Genomic DNA, 23,723 nt, shown 5'->3' on the forward strand with positions numbered 1-23,723 from the left:
ATTTCTTATCAGCCCTGGAAGGGGACTAATTCATTTTTAGTTTTTTAATATCATTACAAACTCATGGGTCTCAATCGGCTATAATTATTATACTCATTGTAGCGCTGAGTCCCGTCTTCGGCCCACAGGAACCTCTTCCAGTTGGCCCCCGGTCCTTTTAACACGATCCTAGTAGCTTCCTTGCTCTCGGGTATGACAAGGTGTATTTGGGTTCAGGTATATTTCCTGCCTCAGACTAGAACCAGCCATTTCTCCATTGAGCCCTGGTTTCTTTCTGTGGAAAATGGTATTGCAGGACCACAGTCTTAGCACTAGGGATGCTCAGAGCTAGGAACACTTGAGTTTTTGTTGATATTTCCGGTTCAAATTCTTGACTACAGGGTTTTTCTTAACCTCTTCTAGATTGTATCTGTAGCTGTTTTCTTCCACATTGAGAATCCTGGTTCTCAAGGGCACTGTGGATGACAAGATTTAACCCTTTGCGGTCGTATTAAATTTGGACATGGGTGTCGTACTGGTTGGAATTAAGAGCTTTCAGAGAAATTATGAACTGATACATGAATGGAGTTAAGATTCATACGGTTCCTTGCTGTGGTGGCTGAGAGCAGACATACGACCAGAACGGTAAAAAAGCTTTGGTGGCTGAGAGTAGGCAAACGACCGCAAAGGGTTAAGATTCGACCATAATTATTATTATTATTATTTTTAAAACAGGTTTTTAAAAAATATATCTTTATTGACTTCAAGGAGAGGGAGAGAGAGACAGAAACATCAGTGATGAGAGAGTCATTGATCGGCTGCAGCCCGCAACCGGGCATGAGCCCTGACCGGGAATCGAACCCCGATCGCCTGTATCCTAGGTTGACGCTCAACCGCTGAGCCACACCCGGCTGGGCCATTGTGAATGTTTCTTAAGCATCTGTGCGTTGCCACTGTGCTCAGCGTGTGAGTAGTAAGGTCTGTGCTCTGGAGGAGTCACACTGTCATTGGACAGGAAATGGGAATGCTCAAAACTCCTAGTGAGTCTGTCTTACCAGGGGCTGGAGACCCCACAGAGAGATCCCAGCGAGCTGAGAGGGTCTGCACTCGGCCTTGTAGGATGGGTAGGATTTGAACAGGAGATAGGGCGGGATAATAAAGAGGAGAGGCAGTTGGGCAGCCCTTGGGAGGTCGGACTATGGAGGATCCTGAAACCAGGCCCTCATGGCCCCTCCAACCACTCCCAGCCTCACAGCTCTCCCAGGGCCTTGTTTCCGGTTCTGTGGCGTCATTGCTGAGCCTTGCAGCTCCTCCATCCCATCTTTCTTTCCAAGTCCTCTCATCTAAATCCCAGGGAGCATGTGTCAGTCACCCTCACCAACACCCTGAACTTCTTGGCTTCTCATCCTTCCTTCACTCAGCCTGAAAACCTCAGGCCTTAGGTCACTCAGCCCCACACCAGGCCGCTTGGCTCAGCCACATGCTGTGCATATTAGGGACTTGCAGTAGCCCTTGGGGTGAGGTGAGCCTTTGACCAAGGCGGCCTAGGTGCCCTCCTCCCTGCTCCCACTGCAGCCTGTTCGGACCCAGCCAGCCACTCACAGTACCCACCCTGATGGGGCCCTGGGAGCTCCCTGGCCTCTCCTACCAGCTCTGACGCCTGCTGCTCACAGGGCACCTGCTCTCAGCAGGTTTCAGTTAATGCTTATTATAACAGGTACAGTCAGGATTCAGGGGGCCACGCGGTTCCTGACTCATGAAATATCATGAATACAGTGATTTTTACGGCCTAGAGGACATGTACAGCAAGGGGCCCGAGGAGACAGTTTCACATGATGAGATGGCACCCAGCCTGGAGGCCCTTTTCCCCTTCCCGCAGTTTCATGAGTTTCTGCTTCCCCTGCCCTTTCGCCTGGTTCTAGTTGCTAGTTCACTCCCTGCTCTGGGCATTCTTCCTCTCCCGTCCTGTCGGGATTGGGGATAAGTGTCGGGAAGGGAGTTGAAGAGAGTTCATGTAGAGGTGTCTTTGTCATCATCATCATTAGTGGTGGTGGTGGCAGTGTTCTTAGTAAACCCCCCGGAAAGTAAGAATGACAACCACATCAGACTGGCGTTTCTCCTTTACTGTAAATTCCCATTCTTGGACTATATGTGCCATCTGGCAACTGATGAGATGAGGCCATGAGCCAGAAAGTGAAACCCAGCAGAGCACAGGCATCGCTGTCCATGCTCGGCTGAGGTGTGCACGCAGAGGACTGCTGGGAGCAGCTGGCACCTGGGAGCCGGGGTGCAGACTGTACAGGACGAGCTGGACCAGCGCCTCCCAAGTCCCTCTTCCCCAGGCCTAGAGCAGATGTGAGCATTAGTTATTTAGGTTAACACAGAGAAGAAAATTTAATCAGCTGTGCTCTGGCCCTGACAACAACCTGAGCTTCAGTTCTCTCATTTTGTGTAAAAAGCAGGGCTGTCTGTTTCATAGGATTATAGTGAGAATTAATGAAATGTGAGTGGAGACAGCTTATGTGGAACCTCTGAAACCCTATACAAATGCAAGATGTTGAGGAAGTAAACAAATTCTGTGTCCAAGAGTGAACAAAACCCAACATTTTTATTTTCAACCAGATGGTTTATTTCTGGCTTCGTTTGACTCTTCCTACATCAAATGTGTTTTGTTTTTTTACTACACTGTTAGCTTTTGGGACAAGAGAGAAAGCATAGCAGTGTTCCTTTGCCAGGTGCAACAGCTCTTCCCTGCACGCTCACTGCTTTGTCCAGGCGCAGCCACATCAGGCAGGTGAGCGTGAGAACTGGCAACGAGACAGAGAACTTCAAATATTTAATGGCAACATGCGCACCGGTTGTCACCACAGGCCTTGTGTAGACACATCTCAGTGAACGTGGGCACAGGACTGGACATTCCGCCCGTGTAGACGCGTCTCAGTGAACATAAGCGTAGGACTGGACATTCCACCCGTGTAGACGCGTCTCAGTGAATGTGGGCGCAGGGCCAGACATTTCACCTGTGAGCATTGTCTGGTCATGTTCCACTCACCCCCTCAGAACGTGGCTGTGGGGTCCGTTGCTGCTGCCGTCGCTTCCTGCACTGGGGTCGCAGCCTAACCAGCATTGTTGACCTGCCCGAGGCAACACCTGGCGTGCTGGGACCAGGAATCACAAACATTTCTCAGAGAAAAAATTCTGTGAAATATACTCCATTATTATAGTATATATATTAATTAACACACTAATATAGTAACATGATGCCATATGAATTAGTATATGCATATAAAACTTCCCCTGCATATCTGTGATGCCCTAGAGCAGAAGTTGACAAGTACAGTCCCCACAGGCCTAATCTGGCCTTGTGCCCACTTGTATGGAGTTTTATGGGAACACATTCATTCATGTATTGAACTTCTTGCTTTCGTTCTATAACCGTGGAGTTGAGTAGTTGTAACAGAGACCATATGACCCACAAAGCCGAAAATACTGACTTGCGACCCTTAGCAGGAACATCAGGTGGAGTCCCACCCCTCCTGCTTGTCCTATGCTGGCCCTTCTGTCAGGACTCTCTGGCTGGACTGTACCTGTGTTCACTGGTCCCTCCAGACTGCGAGCTCCTGAGGGCTGCCCTGTGGGCCCTTCCCTGTGCATCTCCACTCCACCCAGCAGGTGCTGCCTGCGTCCAGGTGAGGGAGATGCAGTCACTTGCTGCGCTCGGAGCCTAGAGCCTGCCCAGGGAGGCTGGGCAGGAGGTGTCCCTGTGACAGCTGCTGGTGGAGGAGCCTACGGGGCCTGGGAGGAAGGGAGGAAATGCCAAAGCCGAGTTTGAAGGATTAACTTGGGGGGAGGGGGCACGCACAGTGAATAGCACATAGAAAGGCCTGGAAGAGACTGGCAGCTATAGGGTGCCGTTGGGGTGAATGTAGTCAGGGTTCCCGCCGGTGCCTGCACGGCTGGCCTGGCCCTGTGATGGCCGGACTCGAGCTGTGTGGAACCAGCTGCAGCTCTGCCTGGGGTCGGAGTTGTTTATTCCAGGCCATAGCTGTTATCAGCAATTCCCCGCAGAGTCAGAAGTATTTCCTGCTCTGGGGTCTGAGTCGCACAGTTAAGAGGCCATGTTTTGTGCCAAACATGAGTGTGTCATTGAAGGGAAACATACATATTGGTAACTGTGCCCTGTGTGTTTAGTCCCCAAGTCTTTGTGACTAATTGTGGGTAGTCCAGAAGCTTGAGTGATAAAAAAAGACAAATTCAAGAAAAACTTAAAAGAAAAATTTAAAACAAATTTCAGGGCTGTCTATAACTCCTGAGTGGACAAACAGAATAGAATGTTGTTCAGCCACAGAAAGGAAGGAAGTACTGATAACATGGCTACAACTTGAATTAGCCTGAACACATTCTGCCGAGTGAAAGCAGCCAGGCACAGAACTCAAATGTTGTGTGTTCCCACTTATGTGAAGTGTCCAGAGCAGGTAAATTCTGAGCCATGGAACAGATTGGTGGTTGCTGGGGGGCGGGGTTGGGGGGATGGGAGCCACTGCTCAGGAGATGTGGGGTTTCCTTTGCTGGAAGAATTGTGTTGGAACTAGATAGAGGGGGTGGCCACACAGCATTGTGACTACTAAATGCTGTTGAATCCATCACTTAAGATCATTCATTTTGTGTTAATGTCAATTTTGCCTCAATCTTGAAAAGAAAAATTGCCCAGGAGAGAAGAAAATGTAAACACAATCTTCTTGACTATTAAGTCCATTAAATAACATGCATCATTTAAATTTTAAAAAGTTAGTAAAACATGACCCAGTGGTGACCACGCAGCTCTGCTGCAGTGAACCCCTGATGATGACACAGCTGACATGTCCCCTTTCTTGTCTCTGACAGAAGCGGAGAAAACCCGCTGCCAGCTCCAGCGAGAACACATTCTCAGGACAGCGGGGGTGGCTGGCCCACAGCAACCCCTACCCCTGGGGCTGTTTGTCCCTGAGTGTGACGAGCACGGGCACTATGTGCCCACCCAGTGCCATGGCAGCTCCGGCTACTGCTGGTGCGTGGACCGCGACGGCCGTGAGCTGGAGGGCACCAGGACCAGGTCCGGGATGAGGCCCCCCTGTAAGTTGGGGGCAGTGCGTGCTTAGACTTGGGCCTTAGAAAGGCCTGAGGACCAGAGACCCGAGTGCCTGTGAACACCACAGTGGGGCCCTGCTGAAGACACAGGTGGCGCTTTCTGCTGCCCCAAATCCTGAAAGCTCCCCTGGCTTGAACCCCATTGCCTCCCTCCGTTTCTCTCCTCTCACCCCTCTTCTTTGTCTCCCTCAGCATTCCTCACTGCTCTCTATCACTCCCCCCTCGTCGCGCTCTCACTTTCCTGTTCTGTGCAAATGACTGGTGGCTCTGCTGCAGCCATGCTGATAGCAGAGAGGGCATGTGTCCCGGGGTGAACACCCTGCAGTGGGTGGCCTGGCCTCCCAATGTCTCTGCATTGGGGCATTGCAGGCATGGTAGAAACCCAGGGCCTTGCTTCCTCAGGTGGTGGGAACGGTTCTCACCCTGGGACACTGGACTCCTTTCTAGTTGTGCCCTGGGCCCATTAGGTACCAGGTCATTTAGGATTCAAAGAGCAAAGAGCTTTGGAGGTTTCTGCAGCTGGTTCTGTGACAGCCGTAGCAGTGGGACCCAGGTTTCTCGACATGTCTTCCATGCCCCTTACCCTGCAGCACAGGCTGCCTGTCCCCTCCTGGGACACTCTTGTCAGGTGAGCCAGGGAGCCATGCGCGGCATTAGGGCCAGTAGTTAGGAGGCAAGGCCTAGTCCAAGGGAGAATCATCCCTGGTCCTCACGCTCTGGCAAGCCCAGAGGGGCACTTTGCTGCCATGGGTCTGAGATTGCCCACCCTGAAACTGCACGTAAGCCAATCCTCTCTGACAGTCTTCATTACAGAGCTCAGCAGCCATCCCTGTGGGTGAGCTCCCTGTGGGTGGGGCGCCGTGCGCCACTGTTGGGTTCACTGTCACCCACATCCGAAGCAGGCGTGCACAGTGAGGTGGCTTCCATTTCCAGTAAGGAGAGGCCAGACCTTTTCTTGACTTGACCTTTAATGTTACACCTAGCCCTGTGTTATCTTCACAAATGCCCTTTGAGGTCTTTTTGCTCCCCTGCTTTCAGATATAAAATGGTCATTGTGTGCCTGAGGTGTGTGGTGCCCAAAGGTGACGTGACCTGGTGTGTGGGTTTGTGTGCATGTGTGTGTGCATGTGTGTATTCCTGCTGCACTCAGGCCTTGCTCACTGACCTCTCCTACGCCCTAGGTCTGAGCACAGTGGCTCCTCCGATTCACCATGGACCCTCAGTTCCTCCCGCCGTGATCCCTCTGCCCCCTGGAACCCACTTACTCTTTGCCCAGGCTGGGAAGATAGAGCGCCTTCCGCTGGAGGGAAGTACCATGAAGAAGATGGAAGCCAAGGCATTGCTGCATGTCCCGGTGAGTGTTGGCATGTCACACCTGGTGATATGGGGAGGCCTGGAGAAACAAGCAGGGTAGTCAGGCCCGCCTCAGAGAAGCCTGTCTGGCAGCGCTGTCTCCTTGTCCTGCTTTGTCTCATCACACTCTCAGCACTACTGATGCACACGTCAGTGTGTGTGCTCTGGATCAGACGTGCACCTTCCCACCAAGAATATAAAACTGCCTATCCGGTCCGTGGAGGCATTTCTTCACGGTGGGGTTCCAAACGGTGCTCGGCACTCAGGCAGTATCTGCTAACGAAGTGTGAGTGATCTTGGTGTTCTCCTGTTGCCTCGTGAAACAAACCCCCAAGGGTGGTCGCTTCTCTTCCCGTGTAGCCTCCAGCACACTCAGAGTGAGAACAAGTTAGTTCTCTGGGAAAGTCATTTTCCCCCAAGACCCAAGGGGAGAGGCTGTGAGGCTCTGAAAAGCAGAAATGGAGGTGGGAGGGTACTGACATGCAGGGTGACTAGCCACTGTGTCCTTTGTATTTATCTGTTTATTACCACCTTCATCATTTTCAAGGGTATCACTCAGTGGCATTAAGCACTTCTGCAGTGTCGTGCAACCATCATCACAGTGTTTCCACAACTTTTCACCATCCCAAATGGACGTTTTATGCCCGTTAAACTCTAGCTCTCTTTCCCTCCTTTCCCTCGCCCCTAAAAACCGCCCTTCTGTGTTCTGTCTCTATGACTTTGCCTACCCTAAGCATCTCATGTAAGTGGAATCGCACAGTATCTGTCCTCTTGTAACTGCCTTACTTCACTTTGCATATTGTCTTCAAGTTCATCCATATTGTAGCATGTGTCAGAATTTCCTTTTTAAGGCTGAATAGTATTCTGTTATATGGACATGCCACATTGTGTTCATTCATCCATCAGTGGACATGGTTGCTTCCATCTTTTGGCTGTTGTGAGTAGTGCTGCTATGAACATGGGTGCACAAATGCTTGAGTGCCTGCTTTCCCTTCTTTTGGATATAACCCCAATGTGGAATTGCTGAATCCTATGGTAATTCTATTTTAATTTTTTCGAGAAACTGCCGTACTGTTTCCTTGACAGCTGCACCATTTTACATTCCCACCAGCAGAGCACAAAGGTTCCAGTTTCTCTGCCACCTTGCCAACACTTACCATCTTCTGTTTTTCAGTAGTAGCTGTCCTGATAGATGTGAAATGGTGTATCGTTGTGGTTTGATTTGCGTTTCTCTGTGCTTAGTGATGTTGAGTACCTTCTCCTGCACTTGAGGACCATTCGTGTATCTTCTTTGGAGAAATGTTTATTCATATCCTTTGCCCGTTTTGTAATTGGGGTGTTTTTTGTTGTCATTATTGAGTTGTAGGAGTTCTTTATATATTATAGATGGTAACCCCTTATTAGATACCGTTTTGCAGATATTTTCTCCCCCTTCATGGGTTGCCTTTCACTCTGTTGATTGTGTCCTTTTATTTTCAAATGTTTTGAATTTTGACAAAGTCCAATTTATCTATTTTTGTTCTTGATGTCATATCCAAGAAATCATTGACAAATCCAGTGTTACTAGGTTTCCCCCTGTGTTTTCTCCTAAGTTTTTAAATTTAGCTCCTACATCAAGGCCTTTGGTTCATTCTGAGTTAACTCTTGTGTGTGGTGGAAGGTACGGGTCTCTCTGCCCTTTTTTGACCTGCCCTCTTGAGGGACAAGTGTCTGTTGAGAGCCCTGATTTTCCCACTGAAAGATCATCCTATCCTCTGCTTCTGTGGTCCCAGAGCCTCACTTTGCACTTCTGTACACTTTTTAGAGTAAGCTTGTCAGCTTCTGCACCCTCCCCTCCCAGAATAAGCCTGCTGGGATTTTAATAAAGATAGCACTGAAAATCTTTAACTCTGTTTAGAGAGAATTGGTCTGTTAGCAATATTAAATCTTACAGTTCGTTAAACTAATTTATCTCTTAATTTATTTGAGTCTTTAACTTCATTCTGCATTGTTTTATAGTATTCCATGTCGAATATTGCACATTTAAAAATATTTATCCTTAAATACTTTGTTTTTGATGCTATTGTAAACATTGTTTTCAAATTTCATTTTTTGCCAGTAGAAATACAGTTTATATTGACCTTGTATACTGCAGCCTTGCTAGATTCAATGATTAGTTATAATAGTTTTATAGATTTCCCCAGGATTTTCTGCAGTAACAATCATATTGTCTTGGAATAGAGTGGGTTTGCCTCTTCCTTCCCAATATTTATGTCTTATATTTCTTTTTTTAATGATACTCAGGTCGGTAAAGATTTTTTTAGGTAATATACAAAGAGCATTAACCATAAGAAAAAATAAAAATAAGTTGGATTTAATAAAATAAAAACCTTTTTCTCTTCAAAAACACCATTAAGAAAATGAGAAAGTAATCTGTGTACTGAGAAAATATATAAACACACACGCATATATAGATAACAAGAGATTTTTTTTCTGAAATCTATGAAGAACTCCTACAACTCAATAATAAACGTCTTAAAACAGACACAAGTCTTAAAGACACTTGATAGAACAAGGCACAAAAGCACATGCAGTTCCCACCATCACAGGTCACTCAGGTGCTGGTGGGTGGGCCCCTCTCACCGCCGTCTGTACTTCCAGGATAAAGTCATCATTGGACTGGCTTTCGACTGTGTGGACAAGGTGGTTTACTGGACGGACATCAGTGAGCCTTCCATTGGGAGAGCCAGTCTGCATGGCGGGGAGCCAACCACCATCATTCGACAAGGTGGGCAAGAAGGACCCTTCTTCCTTTTTGGTTTTGCTTCTAGCAGCCCAAGTGGCTCTTGGGGGAGAGTGGATGGATCGAGTGTATGTTGCTCCCAGGATATGGCGACTTCAGAGGGGCCGGGCCCTTGGCCTCAAACACTACCCTTTCCAGCCTTCTCTGAAGAGTCCTCCGAGGACTCATCCTGGAATCTCCAACACCTCACCTGGGATGTGTTGCTAGTCTAAGGAGAATAAAACTAAAACAGGGTAAGTGTGTGCCATTCTCTGAAAGCTTATGTAGCCAGTTTCAATGAACAGTAAAGGCCATACTCAGCCTTTCAGTTGGTTATACATTCTTCCTCCAGCTGCTGGAGAATGTATAGAATTAATTCTCAGAGTGGCTCCCCACCTCGTGCTCCATTAGGGTTTTCCCACAGGCACCAGGCACACGAATCATACAGCTGGAGGGTCACAAGCATATTGGCCAATACTATCCATGGTAGTTGAGTCTGTTCCCAAGACTGTGTTCAAGGTAAATAAAGGGTGGCCACTTCATGGGAGTGGTCTCCTCTGCCTACCCCCGCCCCCTCACGTGTTCAGATTGCCTGTTCCAGAGGAGTCCAGCAAACCAAGCTGAGCTCTTACAGGTTTCCCTCATTCTCTTTTTTTTTTTTATTGATTTTAGAGAGTGGAAAGGGGGTGGGGTGGGGAGAAGGGGAGTTGGAGAGAGAGAGAGAGATGTGAGAGAGGAGAAACATCGATTGGTTGCCTCCTGCATGCTCCACAGCCGGGGATTGAACCCGCAACCTGGGTATGTGCCCTGACCAGGAATCAAACCTGCCACCCTTTGGTGTATGAAACAGCACTCCAACCAACCGAGCCACTGGGCCAGGGCCCCTCAATCTTTGTTGCATTATTGACGGTAAAGTTCCCAAAGCTTTGGCACAGGCTACCCCTCAACATGTAGCTTCAGTTCCTTAGCATACGGGTGCTGATTTAAGCTGGGGCTCTATGCACTATTTTGATGCATGCGTTCAACAAGTCAAGACGATTTTACATGGTTGTGTTTTATCAACACTAAAGACTGTTAAAACCGAAATGCAAGGACTCTGCAAAAATCCCCCTGTCCTGGAAAGGGCCGCTGATGTGGTTTTGCTGGGGCTGCTTGTTGTGTAAAATCATCTTGCTTCCTCCGCAAAACACTCAGATCAGAGACAGAGCTTTGAAATGCACGAGCATTTGGTATTCTCTTTACTTGGGGCTGAATGTGGCTTTACAGTTTCCTGGTTAACATTTCCCACACAATTGATATTCCAGAAGGTTCTTTTGCCTGTGGAACAGCCCCTGGGGCATTTTCTTTCCTCGGCCCCGTCATAAGAGACAACGCCACCGGGATTGAGTCAAGATAAACCCGACTGGCTTGCACAGAGACCCAGCATCCTTTTCTGGAAGCTTATGTGGGATTTAAACAACATATGCTGGTTTTCATGGTTTGGTTTAATGAACAGAAGTTTGGAAACGTCCTTTTGCATCCTGTTTCTCTGTTAAAAATGTTGCTGTTACTGGGATTTGACTTCACAACCCAGTGGGGGGGGGGGCAGGTCATCGCTGCTATTTCCTGTTGCTTCTGGGCCAGGAATGCTGTGAGCACAGTGAGATGTTCCAGGCAGAAGCCCACTGTGAAAACAAGTAAACCAGGAGGCGATCCTTGTAGAAGGAAGGGAATCGATTTTTTTACCTAAAAAGAGAAAGGAACTTGCATGTTGTGTCCATCCTGGCATAGTCGGCGTGTCCCTAGGAAGGAGCGTGGCAGCGACTGGTCTCCTTTCGCTTGTCCTCCTTACCTCCTCCAGTCGGAATCCTGGGCTTCTCTTTCTCTCCTTGAGTTAAAGTCCTGATGAAATAGCTTTAAGAGGTACCCTAATCTGTCCCCTGAATATATTGCCTTGCTGTCTTTGCTTCTCACCATGACTCCCCAGTAAAGGGGGGCGTTTCCATGCCCTTCATCAGCACTGTGGCCCATATAGAAGTGTTCCCTGGTGGGGGGAGGAGGGTGGGTTGCTCTTGGGATTAAAGTCAGGGCTCCCAGGTGTCTTGTAAATACGAGACTCACTGAGCAGCCTCTCCCTGAGCAGCCCCTGTCACTCTGCTTTGTGTGCCTGATTAGCTCCTGTCACTTGCACAGGATGTGCTCATTGCAAATGGACCCCAGCATGATTTTTTCTGCTTTGAAAGTCCAAAGGGGCCTTTGGAGGTCATTCTTGCTGTCCCTTCACCTCTAGGGATGTGGGGCATATTTTCATACTTTGAAAATCTCTATTTTGAGTTTAAATAATGAAGACCTTGTTCAAGGGTTGTTTCTTATTCTTAATAAACTCCCTCAGCGGGGCGGGGGCAGGGGTGTCCTTTCAAGGCTCTGACATTTCTAGTATCCACAGTCTCGATCGTGTAGCTCTCTGCTGGAGGCCAGTGTGGGGCTGAGGTCTGACTTGCTCACATACTGATGAACAAACTTTTCAATGATTCCCTCAAACCCCAGAGTCCTCAGTTAGGGCAGCTTACCCCTCCACTTCTTCCCTTCCTACTATAATGAGTGACTTTCAATTCTCTAATCAGAGAGGAGGAGAAACCCTGAGTGACACAGGAAACTCTGGTAGGGTTTTGATTTTGCTTACAGCCAGGAAACCACTGCAGTCTGACCTTCCTACTAGCTAGGTGGGCACTGAAGTCCACACCATGGCCAGCTTACCCTGTGGCAGCTCCTGGCTGGGAGTCAGTTACTTGTAACCTAGTGAAGATTCCAGGAGTGTTACTTTGGGTGACTGACACCCCTTCTTTGTACTCCTAATACTTGTGTCAAGTTAAAATTAGCTATGATTTCTTACCTATATTGTTTCTCTGAAATGACCTTTTCCCTTGGTAATTAATGAAATGATAAAACTGTTTCATTCCTCATCTTAGTATCTTCCTGTGCCTCCCCCTTGCCTGTGGGACAAGCTGTAAGATCATCAGCATGGCATCCCAACTTATCTCTGGCCAAGCCCCCACCCTCATGCTTTGCAGCCATGCAGTTTACAGGGGTCAGTCCAGGCCATGTCCAGTCTTCCTTTATGCCTGTGTGCTTGTCCCATGTCCTGGAAAACCCTTATCCAGGATTTTGCCTGGGAGACTACTACTTCAGGAGCCAGCTTCATGAATGTTACCTCCCCCGGAATCCTTCCCTGGTCTCCGCAGGCTGAGTCCAGGTTCCTCCCCTTCTCCCAGAGAACCAGAACTCGGTCAGAGTTGGCTCAGCTCTTTGACGGTGGGGCCAAAGCTTCGGCATTGTTTGGACCCAAACATCTACCAAGTGAATGTGTGGCATTTATAATTTGTCACTTTGAGTGTTGCTTATCTCATAAACAGCAAGCATGTTACGTTCCCGTTAGTTTTCTCAAAGTGCCAGGATTGGACGTCCTGTGAAACAGCACTGAGCAATCAAAAAAACTGGTTCTTACCTGCTCAGACCAATCAGACATGTTCTGCGTTTGCTTTAGATCTTGGAAGCCCAGAAGGCATTGCCCTTGACCACCTTGGCCGCAACCTCTTCTGGACAGACTCTCGCCTGGATCGAATAGAAGTTGCAAAGCTGGACGGCACCCAGCGCCGGGTGCTGTTTGAGACGGATCTGGTGAATCCCAGAGGCATCGTGGTGGACTCCGTGAGAGGGTACTGTGGTGTCAGTCTGTGTGTGTGTGCTCTGTGCTTGCCCCACCCTTCTGGGTGCTCAGTGTTAGGCTCCAACGCAATGTCACCCTGAAATGAGTGCCGACAGCTGGTGGTGATCAGCGTCCACAGTGAAATGCCACAACCCATGTTACATTGTGGGCTTGATGCCTGTTCCACTTGCAGGTCTTTTACCAGGGGACTGACTGTAAGTTGGGTACTTCCATGTGGGTTGAATGTGGATCAGTAGCCAAGTTTTATGAAGAGCTTCAGAAGAGCTTCAAGTACAAATGTACCCCGGGGCTGCTCCCTGGGGCCACCCAGCATGAACACCTTAGAGACCCCTCTGATGGTTTCGTCAGCACCTCAGTGCTTTCTCTCCCTTTCCTACTGCAAGGTCCGAGTGTGACACACCAGGCCCTGGGCTCTCGCTGCTGAGGCCCTGTCACCGGTCTATGCCTCCCTGTGTGGTGAGAGCACATGTGGTTCCCATGTGCTTATACCAGCCTGATCTTTTTTAACAGCTTTGAGATATTGAAGGGAAGTGAATTCAATATTCACAGAATAACCAGTTCATGTGAAGAACCAAAGGAAAGTGTGTCTTGTTAACTCCAGGTCCTTTTTAGCCAGTCTGTGTTTTCACGTCTGCTCACGTCTTCATCACACGTTCTTTCCATGTGTTTTTTTAATAAACTCTCTCTCATGCATCTTCATTATTTCTCCTCCTCTTTCCCCTCATTGCTCTCCTCTAGGAACCTTTATTGGACAGACTGGAACAGGGACAGCCCCAAAATTGAGACTTCCTACATGGATGGCACAAACCGGAGGGTCCTCGTGCAGGATGACCTGGGCCTGCCCAACGGGCTGACCTTTGATGCCTACTCGTCCCAGCTCTGCTGGGTGGATGCAGGTGACTCCTGGGGTGGAGGAGTGCCTTTTCTCTTTAACCAGACAGTTGTGTGACCCACTGGGAGCCACTGTGTCTGTACATCAAGAGGATCCATGATGGGAAAAGGGCATGAGATAACCTTTTCTTTCCTGCACAGAAGTAGCTGCATATCCTTGCTCTGAAATTCACAATTTATCTGGGGGGAGGGGGGAATCCTCCATCATTTGAGTCTAGGGTCAGCAAACTACAGCCCATGCGCCAGTCCAGCCTGCCACCTGCTCTGGTGTAACCCAGGACCTGGAAACAGTTTTTACATTTTTAAACATTACATTTTAAATGGTTACATAAATGCCTACTTAATGTCCTTGATTTTGCCTCTTGGCCCACAGAACCTAAAATAGTTACTATCTGGTCCTTTAAGAAAAGTTTGCCGACCCCAGAGCCTGTCCCCATTGTGGTATCTATTAGTCACAGCTTGCATTCCTGTAGCTCCCACTTGTGCCCAGGGGCCAGGGCAGGACTTGAGCCAAGGGAGGTAAAGTAATATCCTTCTGACATGTGCCCCAGCCCTGGCAGGTTTGGGGTATCCCTCGGGCAGGGACTATGGGCAGGGTGCTCAGGGAGGAACATTAGTCGTCCATCCATCTCTGGAGAACCTGCTCTGGTGCCGCAGGGGTGTAGGGATTAGTCTTGCACTTGGAGCGCACAAGAGGTAAGGTGTGCGGTTAAAGGGAACGCAGCCTTAGTCGTCACGGGCACGGGCATGCGGCCGGCATACGTGCTGGCCAGCAGTGCTGTTTAGTTTGTAGGCCCTGAATTCAGGGAGGGATCTGGGAGGCTTCAGGGAGGACGGACTAGTGAGAGCCGGAAGGTGCTGCCTTCCCCTTGAGCCCCCGCTGCTCCGGGAATGAGCTCTGCCCCACTCACCTCCCAGCAGAGCCAGCGTGGGTGCCGATGGAGGTGGGTGTTGACCAACAAGGGCAAGAGAGAAGGGGCGGCTTTCCAGTCGTGAGGAGCACATCTCTTGCGTTCCCCAGGATCCACCATTGTCATGCCGGATTTCTCTTGCCCCCGCTCTCATTGCTCTTGCTCAGTGACACAAAGGGGCCATTTCTTGTGCAAACAATGAACGACTTGTTCTCTCTCACACAGGCACCAGCCGGGCCGAGTGCCTGCAGCCTGGGCAGCCCAGCAGACGCAGGGTTCTTGAAGGGCTCCAGTATCCTTTTTCGGTCACGAGCTTCGGGAAGAATCTGTATTACACGGACTGGAAGACGTATGTCAGCGGCCTGACCAGCAACCCTTCACCTCTGGGAGGCTGAGCCCTTGCCTCTGCTGCTTTGCTTGACCTCCTACCTTCTAAATGCCCCCTCTGCCCTGGCCTTCTGGTTGTCTGGATAGGGCAAGGCAGGGCTCCTGAGGGAGAGGGCGCACCATTTATCACGTGGATGCCGCAGTATGGGCAGCAGCTTCAAGTCTGTAATCTCAGGTTTTCTGAGCACTGAGCATGCTGCCCTTTCCCCGAGAGCTGGCCCAGTCCCTTGGCTGGTGGGCTCCATGCCCACTCCATGCCCCACTTCATTATTCTTAAACTGCCACAGCACCTTGACCACCCCTTCCTGCAGAAAGGAGGGTTAAACCGAGCAAGCGCTGGGCCAGGGGCATCTGTGTAGGAAGCAGGTTTCCCAGCTTGGAATTCAGTGCCAAAGGAGGGGATGCCAGCTGGTTTTTGTCCTTTTTGAAGGAGACAGAGAAATGCAGGCTTGACCCACCCCAGCGGAGGGAGGGATGGCTAGGGAGCAAGGCAAGGGTATCTGTTTACAGCCTCTAGTTTATCCCCTAAACTGTGAAAGAGGCTGCTCTATAAAGTTGGAGCCATCAGATTGTTTTACCTTCTGTCCTTTGGTTCTTGTAGGAATTCTGTGGCTGCTGTAGATCTTGCTGTTTCCAGAGAGACGGACACCTTCCATCCCCTGAAGCAGACCCGGCTGTATGGCATCACCACTGCGCTGTCTCAGTGTCCCCAAGGTAAATCACCTGTGCTCTTACTGTTCAGGGGCCAAGGGCACCCTGGGACTCGGAGCCCACACTCTGGCTGTTGCCTGTGCAGCTGATCACATGGCAGGTGAGACGCAGTCCCTTTCATCAAGGGTCTTCATTATTTGGTGGGTGAGTCAGATGACTAGGAAACATTCGGGAATTCATTGGACAGGGAAAAGCACTGAATCTTGGTCTGGGTCTAGAAGCATGTGGTCTTCGGGTACCAAACAGGAACATCATCAATGTTAGGATCTCTCTCTGCTGCTTTGAAAGTCCACTTACTTGGCCTAACAGCAACAACAGTAATTAACCATCAAAATAATTACAGACATGGATATAGCACTGTAAACTGGGTGCTTTGCATAGATTAACTCCCTCATTGTTCTAAGTGCTTTGTATCCATTAGTTCATTTAATCCTCATAGCAACCCAATGAGGTAGGTACTCGTATTGTGCTCATTTTGTAAGAAAGGAAACCGAAGCCACTTGCCCAAAGTCACACAGCTGACAGTGGCAGGGCCAGGGGCATCTAGGCAGCCTGGCTCTGGAGCCTGTGCTGGCTCTTCAAGGCCTTTCCCCTCATGTACTCTCCTCTCTGGCTTCCCTCCTCCCCCCAGTCAAGTGCCAAGTCAAGTGAGCAAGCTAGATAGAGGGTACTTTGTGCTTCAAATTCCAACTCAGTGTTATAATCAGAGCAAGACTGCTCTCCCTGAGATCCACATGGCCCCCAAATCAGAATTCAGGCTTTTTGACTATCTGGCAAATCCTCAATGCTGAGGAAACAGCCAGGAGGTGAGCTTAGCTGAGTGCCTGGAACTGCCTTCCCTCCTCCCTGGAGCCCCCACAGCCTTGGCCTCTGTGCTCTTAGAGGGCTGTTGAACTGTTTGCTGCCTCTTCCAGGTCACAACTACTGCTCAGTGAACAATGGTGGCTGCACCCATCTCTGCTTGGCCACCCCAGGAAGCAGGACCTGCCGTTGCCCTGACAACACACTGGGAGTTGACTGTATCGAGCGGAAATGAAGACAAGAGTGCCTTGTTCCCTCACCAAGTATTTCACAGCAACACCCTACTTCAAAGGGTCTAGACTAAAAACTGTCTGACTTGGTGGCTGAGTGGCCACCAGCCTGAGCCTCAACAACGTTCCCTCATTGTCCCGAAAACATAAGCCCTGAGCTTCTGGAATGGGAAAGTCTCTTTTCCTACACAAAGACAGGACCACTGTCGTGTCCCCCCTCCCAAATCAAATTCCAGACCCTTAGGCAAGCATATACAGCCCTGAGTGAGGGTTATATGCCCCATCCCTGTGCTCTGGAAGTGTTCCCTGGCTTAGCACCCCAGTGGTGAACAGACCTCCCAGGCCTGAGCTGCACCTTCCCTGTGGCCTTACAAGCTCAACCTCACTGACACACCCATGACTTTGTCAGCTCCTTAATAACAGCCAGGGCCGCAGCCCATTGGAGCTTGAATTGGGAGACACCCTTTCTGTGAATAATTGGAGTTTGTTTTCAGGGGCAAATATATCCCCAAGAATCACAAGGTTTGGGGAACATGTAGATCGTTTATATAGCCCAATCCATAAATTAGTTTCACTTTCTTTTTATATTTATCATTCTATATCAAGCTCTCTATATCAAATGTTTGTCATGATTTTGTATAATTTTTATAACTTTTTTAAATGGTAAATTCTTGAACTGTGGAAACCATTGAAGGTGCTTATTAACTGTTACCCCAGTTTATTCAAGTGTTGGATGACTCCTTGAGTTTACAGCTATATAAAATATTAGTGCAGAAAATAAAAATAAAATTTTTGGTAATAAATCTTCCTCTATCCTCTCTGAATAAAGAAATTAATATCAGGAGGTTGATTCACAATGGAAAGACAACCATTTGATAATCTTTGGACTCCATTGTTATGAGAGTAGTTTGTTTCCCAGTTGAGTCCACAAAAGACTGAGGGGCTTGTGATTGGCTTTAACACTAACTCAGTCATACACCCCAAATCACCCTTTTGGACATTGTTTTCATTTAGAAACATTTCAGTTTCCTCGTTTAGTTCTGAAGATGAGCTGTTTTTCTTCAATCCTCACCTCCAGAATAAACACTTTACTGGCACTGGCCATGAATTGAAACCCTGGTCAGTTCTGAGTGCCACCAGTGGCTGGCCCCTGGTGGAATAAATAGGCCTTTGACTTGGACGGAGTAAGGGGGCCTCAGAAGTTGCAGGAATTAGGTTCTTAAAGCTGCATTGTGAAGGGAATTGGTGCATAAGGGCCCACTGAACCAGGGCCATCAGTGGAATCAGTTACAGCCTGCAGATAAGAGTTTCTTGAAGGGGACATTTTATAGTTAGGCTAAAACCTCCAGTGTTTGATTCTGGTTATAAAATCTAGTTAGAGGTGACATCAGGGAGGACAGTGGAGTAGGAGGCTCCAGGAATTCATCCCTCTATCAAAGCAGTAGTTGAAGTGGCAGGAGCTGAGTAAACCACTTTGGAATCCCAGCTTGAGAAGAACACTCAGCACCCAGGTGAGAGTTTGATGAAGAAGCAGGTAAATTTGGGTCAGTTTCAGCTTTCCCTTAGCTGTGGCAACCATTCCCATCACCCAGCCCATAATAGTCAGCTGTCAGGACAGCAGTCCATGTTCCTAGTGTGGCTTGTTGGAGCCTGTGGGCAATAACGACTTTGTTAAAAAATTAGGGTTGTAGGTCCTGATTGCTGCTTTTAATCATTGGACGAGGGGAGGCAGCACATGGGGAAATTCTTCATGACACTGGATTTGGCAATAATTTCTTGTATATAACACCAAAAGCACATTGGTCTTCATCAAAGTTGAAATATTTTGTACATCAAAGGACACAATCAAGAAAGTGAAAAAAAATTCCAAGATGGTGGTGGATTAAGTGGAAGCTACACTGACATTCTCCCAGGACCAAACTGGAATTACAACTAAAATATAGAAAAACCAACTGAAGACTGGCTGGAGAGAACCCTTATAACCAAGGACAGGAGGTGGAGACCACATAGAGACTGGTAGGAAGTGTGGAGGTGCAAGAGGACTGGCCAGGATCCCACAGGCAGCAGCTGAAGATCTGGAGGGATACCTCAGCTGTGGGGGACTCCCGCTGAGAACTCTGGGATCTAAACCCCAAGCTGGGCTCTCCAGCCAGAGCACCAGAACTGAGAAAGGTGCCCATATAACATCTGGCTGTGAAAACAGCAGGGTTTCTGTCTCTGCCAGGGAGAGAGAGCTGGAAATGCAGGCACCCTCTTATAGGGCCAATGCACAAAGTTTCATGTGCAGCCACTCACCTTGGGCTCCAGTGGAGGGGGGGCAGAGAGGACTAGAGCTGTGTGAGGAAAATCCAGTGGTACTAGCTCTGGATAAGTCTTCCTCTATCCTATCCGAATAAAGAAATTAATGTCAGGAGCTTGGAGGGCGGCCATCTGGGTTCCTGTGCTGAGTTATTCCCCCATACTGCAGAGGACTTCTTTCTCAGGCAGACCTTTATCATCCAAGCAGCTTTTGCCTGGGGCAGGGAGCAGTTATCCCACCCTGTTGGAAAACCTCTTAACTCATCCTGTGGAGTGTACGCCTTGCAGTGGTCTACATCCTGAGGCCCATTGAGGGACTAAGAATAACAGTCTGCAGGCAGAGGCAGAACTTTGGGTGCTTTGAGTCTTTACCTGATATGCTTCTGGATCCAGGCCTTGGAAAAGCTGACCTTGGTACGCATCATGGTCCTTTACAAAAACACCCAGCCCCAGCAGAGGGTGCCACAAGCTGTGGATTGTTGATAGCTCCTAACAGGGTATCCAAGGCCAGTCACAAACAGCGTCTGACATTGGCCTGCACCAGAGACCTTCCAAAAAGACTGGGAGTCCTAGTAGATTTACCTAATATGTAGAAACAAACCCAAACAGGCAGCCAAAATGGGGGAGACAAGCCCCAAGTGAAGAACAAGAGAATTCTCCAGAACTAAATGAGATGGAGATAAGCAACCTGTCAACCTATTGCAAGGATGCTCAACAACATGAGAAAAGATGGAAACTGAAGGACATTAAAAATGACAGCAGAAATAATACATTGGAAGGAATAAACAAGATTAAGGGCAGCTGAAGATGGGATCAGTGAATTAGAAGATGGTAGAAAAACAATCAGATCCAAAAATAGAAAAACCAAAAACAGGAGGACAGTCTAAGGGAGCTGTGGGATGGCATGAAACATTTGCATCATAGGGATGTCAGAGGTCGAAAGTAAGGAAGGGTTAGAGAAACTGAAGAAATAATGGCAGAAAACTTTTCTAACCTGGTCAAGGAAAAAGTCACACAAGTTCAGGAGGCACAGAGAGTTCCAAGCAAGAACCACCCGAAGAGGCCCACACCCAGACACATCATAATTAAAATGCCAAAAATTCAAGACAATAGTAAAGGCAACAAGAGAAAAGCAATCTGTTACCTACAAAGGAGCTCCCGTAAGGCTGTCAGCTGACTTCTCATCAGAAACTCTACAGGCCAGAAGGGAAGGGCATGAAGTATTCAAGGTAATGAAAACAAGGATCTGAAACCTAGAGTACTCTATCCAGCAAGGCTGTCATTCAATATAGATGGTGAAATAAAGAGCTTCCCAGACAAAAAAGGCTAAAGGAGTTTATCACCACCAAACCAGCAGTACAGGAAATGTTAAAGGGACTGCTGTAATAAGCAGAATGCTTGGTAAAGCTCCCCTGTGAAGATGTCTGGACCAGGGCTTTTGTTTGCTTTTTTTTTTTTTTTATTGCTGCTTTGATTTCATCAGTTGTTATTGGCCTATTCAGGTTTTCTAATTCTTCCTGATTCAGTTTTACATGATCTCACTTGTACATGGAATCTAATAAACAAAATAGATCGAGAGACATGGAACAGACTGAGGAATCTCAGAGGGAAGGCAGGGGTGGGTGGGAGAGATTAATCAAAGAATTTATATGCATATATGTATAACCCATGGATACAGACAACACTGTGATGAAGGGCTGGGGGTGGTGGTGGAGAAGACCAGTGGGGGGGAAAAGGGGAAATTTTTTTAAGACTTTCAACAATAAAGATAAATTAAAAAAAGAAAAATGTGAAAAGACAACCCATGGAAGGGGAGAAAGTATTTGCCAATCTGGTATCTGAAAGTGGTTAGTATCCAGAATATATAAAGAACTACAATTCAACGATAACAAAAACATCCCAATTCAAAAATGGACAAAGGGTTTGAATAAACATTTTTCCAAAAAAGATACACAAATGGCCAAAACGCTCATGAAAACATGCTAACATCACAAATCTTTAGGGAAATGCAAATCAAACACAATTAGATATTTAAACAAACACCGTGTTGAGGAGGGTGGAGAATCAGGACTCTGCACAGTGGAACCACATTACCGGTGAGAATGAAGTGGTGCAGCCACCATGGGGGATAGTTTCATGGTTCCTCAAAAAGTTGAATATAAAGTTACTGTGTGACCCGGCAATTCCACTTCCAGGTACATACCCAAAGGAATCGAAAGCAGGGGCTGTAACATACTTGTCCTCCCCATACTCTCAGGGTCCCAGGAACCACTGCCCCCTGGTCTCTTGGCTTCAGGAGGTCACAGCCCCTGGCACTATGCCCTGGGACTGCTCTGTTCCTAGGAGATGCCCCATGTCCCAGCCATAACTTTAAACCTCAGATTATCCTAATGGGAGTACACCCGTTTTTTGCTGAAACTCTAACTGATGCACGAGTCCGTAACTGTGACCTCTACTTTTGAGTATGTTTGAAGATGTCTATAGGTTTAAAAAACATTAAAATGCTATTTGATTTTATTTCTATTTAATACTCACCTGAGGACATTTTTTCCATTGCTTTTCAGAGTGAAAGGAAGAGAGAGAGACACATTGATGAGAGAGAGAGACACCGATCGGTTGCCTCCTGCACTTGCCCTGACCAGGTCTGGGGATCAAGCCTGCAACCGAGGCACGTGCCCTTGGCTGGAATGGAACCCAGGACCCTTCAGTTTGCAGGCAGACACTCTAACTACTGAGCCAAACCGGCTAGGGCTAAAATGCTATTTTATAATCACACTTCACATATACTTTTGTCCAATTAGGATGCATGTTAGTTACAGGAAACTAGCAGGGATGAATTACACAGATGCACAAAAATGTACCACAAAGCCCTGTTCGTTTGGCTAGCTCACTGATGTTCAGATGGGAGCCCTGGGATGGCAGGCAGCTTGACCTGCTCACTCAGGGAGTTCTGGTTCGGTGCAGTAATTGCTGTCATTCCAGGCTCAGACTTGGCTATATTCGGGAGTGTGGGCACCCCATCCTTGCTCAGGGTTCTCTAGTTCCAGATCTAACCCCCTGGGTCTACAAACCTGCTACGAGGATGCCCCAGCACAGCCTGACTGCAGCAGGCAGGCCGTCCACTGCAGGTGGCCCTCCAAGGCTGGGCCTGCTCGGGCTGTCCCCACTGGGCTCTCCTGAGCCGCCTCACCTGGCCACCTGGACTTCAGGGACGCCAGTGGCTCCTTCAGCCCTCTCCACCCCTCTGCAGATGGACAAAGGGCAGCGTCTCCTCCGGAGAAACACAGGCAGTCGGTGTGCCGCTCTCCTCCCCGGCTGCCCTTTCTTAGGGCCTCCCTGCAGAGGTCCATGGGACATGTGACGGGCCTCCCCCCAGCTGGTAGGCCCCACTCCACTCGCAAGAGCTTGGGAACCCAGTGAGGTCCTGCCCCCCTCCCGCTGCGCTGGGCTTTTCTGGGGGCCGTGCGGGGTGGAGGCCTCTGCGTGCTGTCCCGCACTCTTGTGTAAGGTCATTCTAACCACAGCCCTCCCGGGAGCAAATGGAGTCTCTGTGCTGTGGTCTTAGAGGCAGAGAGCACAGGTGAGGGTTAGAGCACAGCCGCAGGTCATGCCTCAGAGGGTCAGTGTCACACACACACACACGCAGTGCAGTAAGGAAGTAATGTGGACATAACTACCCCAAAACACTTCTCAGGAGGAGATGCTGAATGTTAGAAGGCAGACACGCTGTGCACATGCATTTGCTCAACCAGTGGTCCTAGAGCCGCAGGAATCTCTTCTCTGGTGCTCGAGCCACTTTCATATGGAGCAACTGACTTCTCCCCGAGGAGCCCGGGTTCGGGTCTGACTGCTCGCCCAGGAGGCCTCCACTGTTGCCACTCACCCCTCTGTGCGCTGAGCCTCCCCACGCCCTAAACGTGTTAGCGCCTGGAGTTGCGACCCTGCCAGAGGCAGGAGGTGAACAGTCTCATGGGTCTGTGTGCAGCCGGGTGAGTTCAGTGCTGTCTGTAAGGCGAGCATGTGGCTGGAGGCAGGAGATGCCCTGAAGACTGGGGAGCAGGAAGTGACGTCACAGGCTGTGGAGTTGCTCTTCGCCAGACTTGAGAGACGCAGGTGAGGGACGGTCACTGGCGTCCACTCCGGGGCTGGCTCTGGGTGCCAGGCAGGGTGCTGGGAAGGGGCCGCCAATGTCTTCCCTGCCTGGCATTTCCAGCCTGGGGGGAGGGAGGGTGTCTTCCGTCTGTGCCGAGTTGTCCTCCAGCTGCTGGTCCTGTGGGTCTGTGGTCCTCTCCGCGTCCCCCAGGCCCCCAGCTGCCCTCTTCCTACTCAAGGGCTTCCAGAGGGCAGAGCTCACTCCCGGGTCCCCTCACTTCTTCACAGCACCGCCCAGGTGCGGCATGAGGGCGGAAAGACGGCTCCAGGAAGGGCTTCCTTGTTGCTTGACATGCAGATGGGGAGAGAGGCGGCAGATGTGACAAGTTTTGCTCCTAGAGGGTCCTCTCAGATGCAGTTCCATCAGAAACCACTAGAGGGCAGGAGAGGCCTCTCAATGCTGCCTGGTGGGTGGG

General features: G+C 49.0%; 1 protein-coding gene across 1 annotated transcript in view; it reads left to right on the forward strand.

Annotated features, from left to right (window-relative positions):
* NID1 (nidogen 1) overlaps positions 1-17,660 on the forward strand; it is a 72,257-nt gene extending 54,597 nt beyond the window's left edge. The window contains exons 13-20 of the mRNA XM_087828888.1: positions 4,864-5,091; positions 6,288-6,460; positions 9,100-9,226; positions 12,744-12,915; positions 13,665-13,822; positions 14,954-15,077; positions 15,717-15,829; positions 16,741-17,660. Coding sequence (XP_087685014.1) covers positions 4,864-5,091; positions 6,288-6,460; positions 9,100-9,226; positions 12,744-12,915; positions 13,665-13,822; positions 14,954-15,077; positions 15,717-15,829; positions 16,741-16,862 — 1,217 coding nt within the window. The 3' untranslated portion in view covers positions 16,863-17,660. The remainder of the gene's footprint in view (positions 1-4,863; positions 5,092-6,287; positions 6,461-9,099; positions 9,227-12,743; positions 12,916-13,664; positions 13,823-14,953; positions 15,078-15,716; positions 15,830-16,740) is intronic.
* Positions 17,661-23,723: the final 6,063 nt, after the last annotated feature.

This window comes from Miniopterus natalensis, chromosome 21 (genome assembly GCF_054644295.1).
Source record: "Miniopterus natalensis isolate mMinNat1 chromosome 21, mMinNat1.hap1, whole genome shotgun sequence".
NCBI lineage: Eukaryota > Metazoa > Chordata > Mammalia > Chiroptera > Miniopteridae > Miniopterus > Miniopterus natalensis.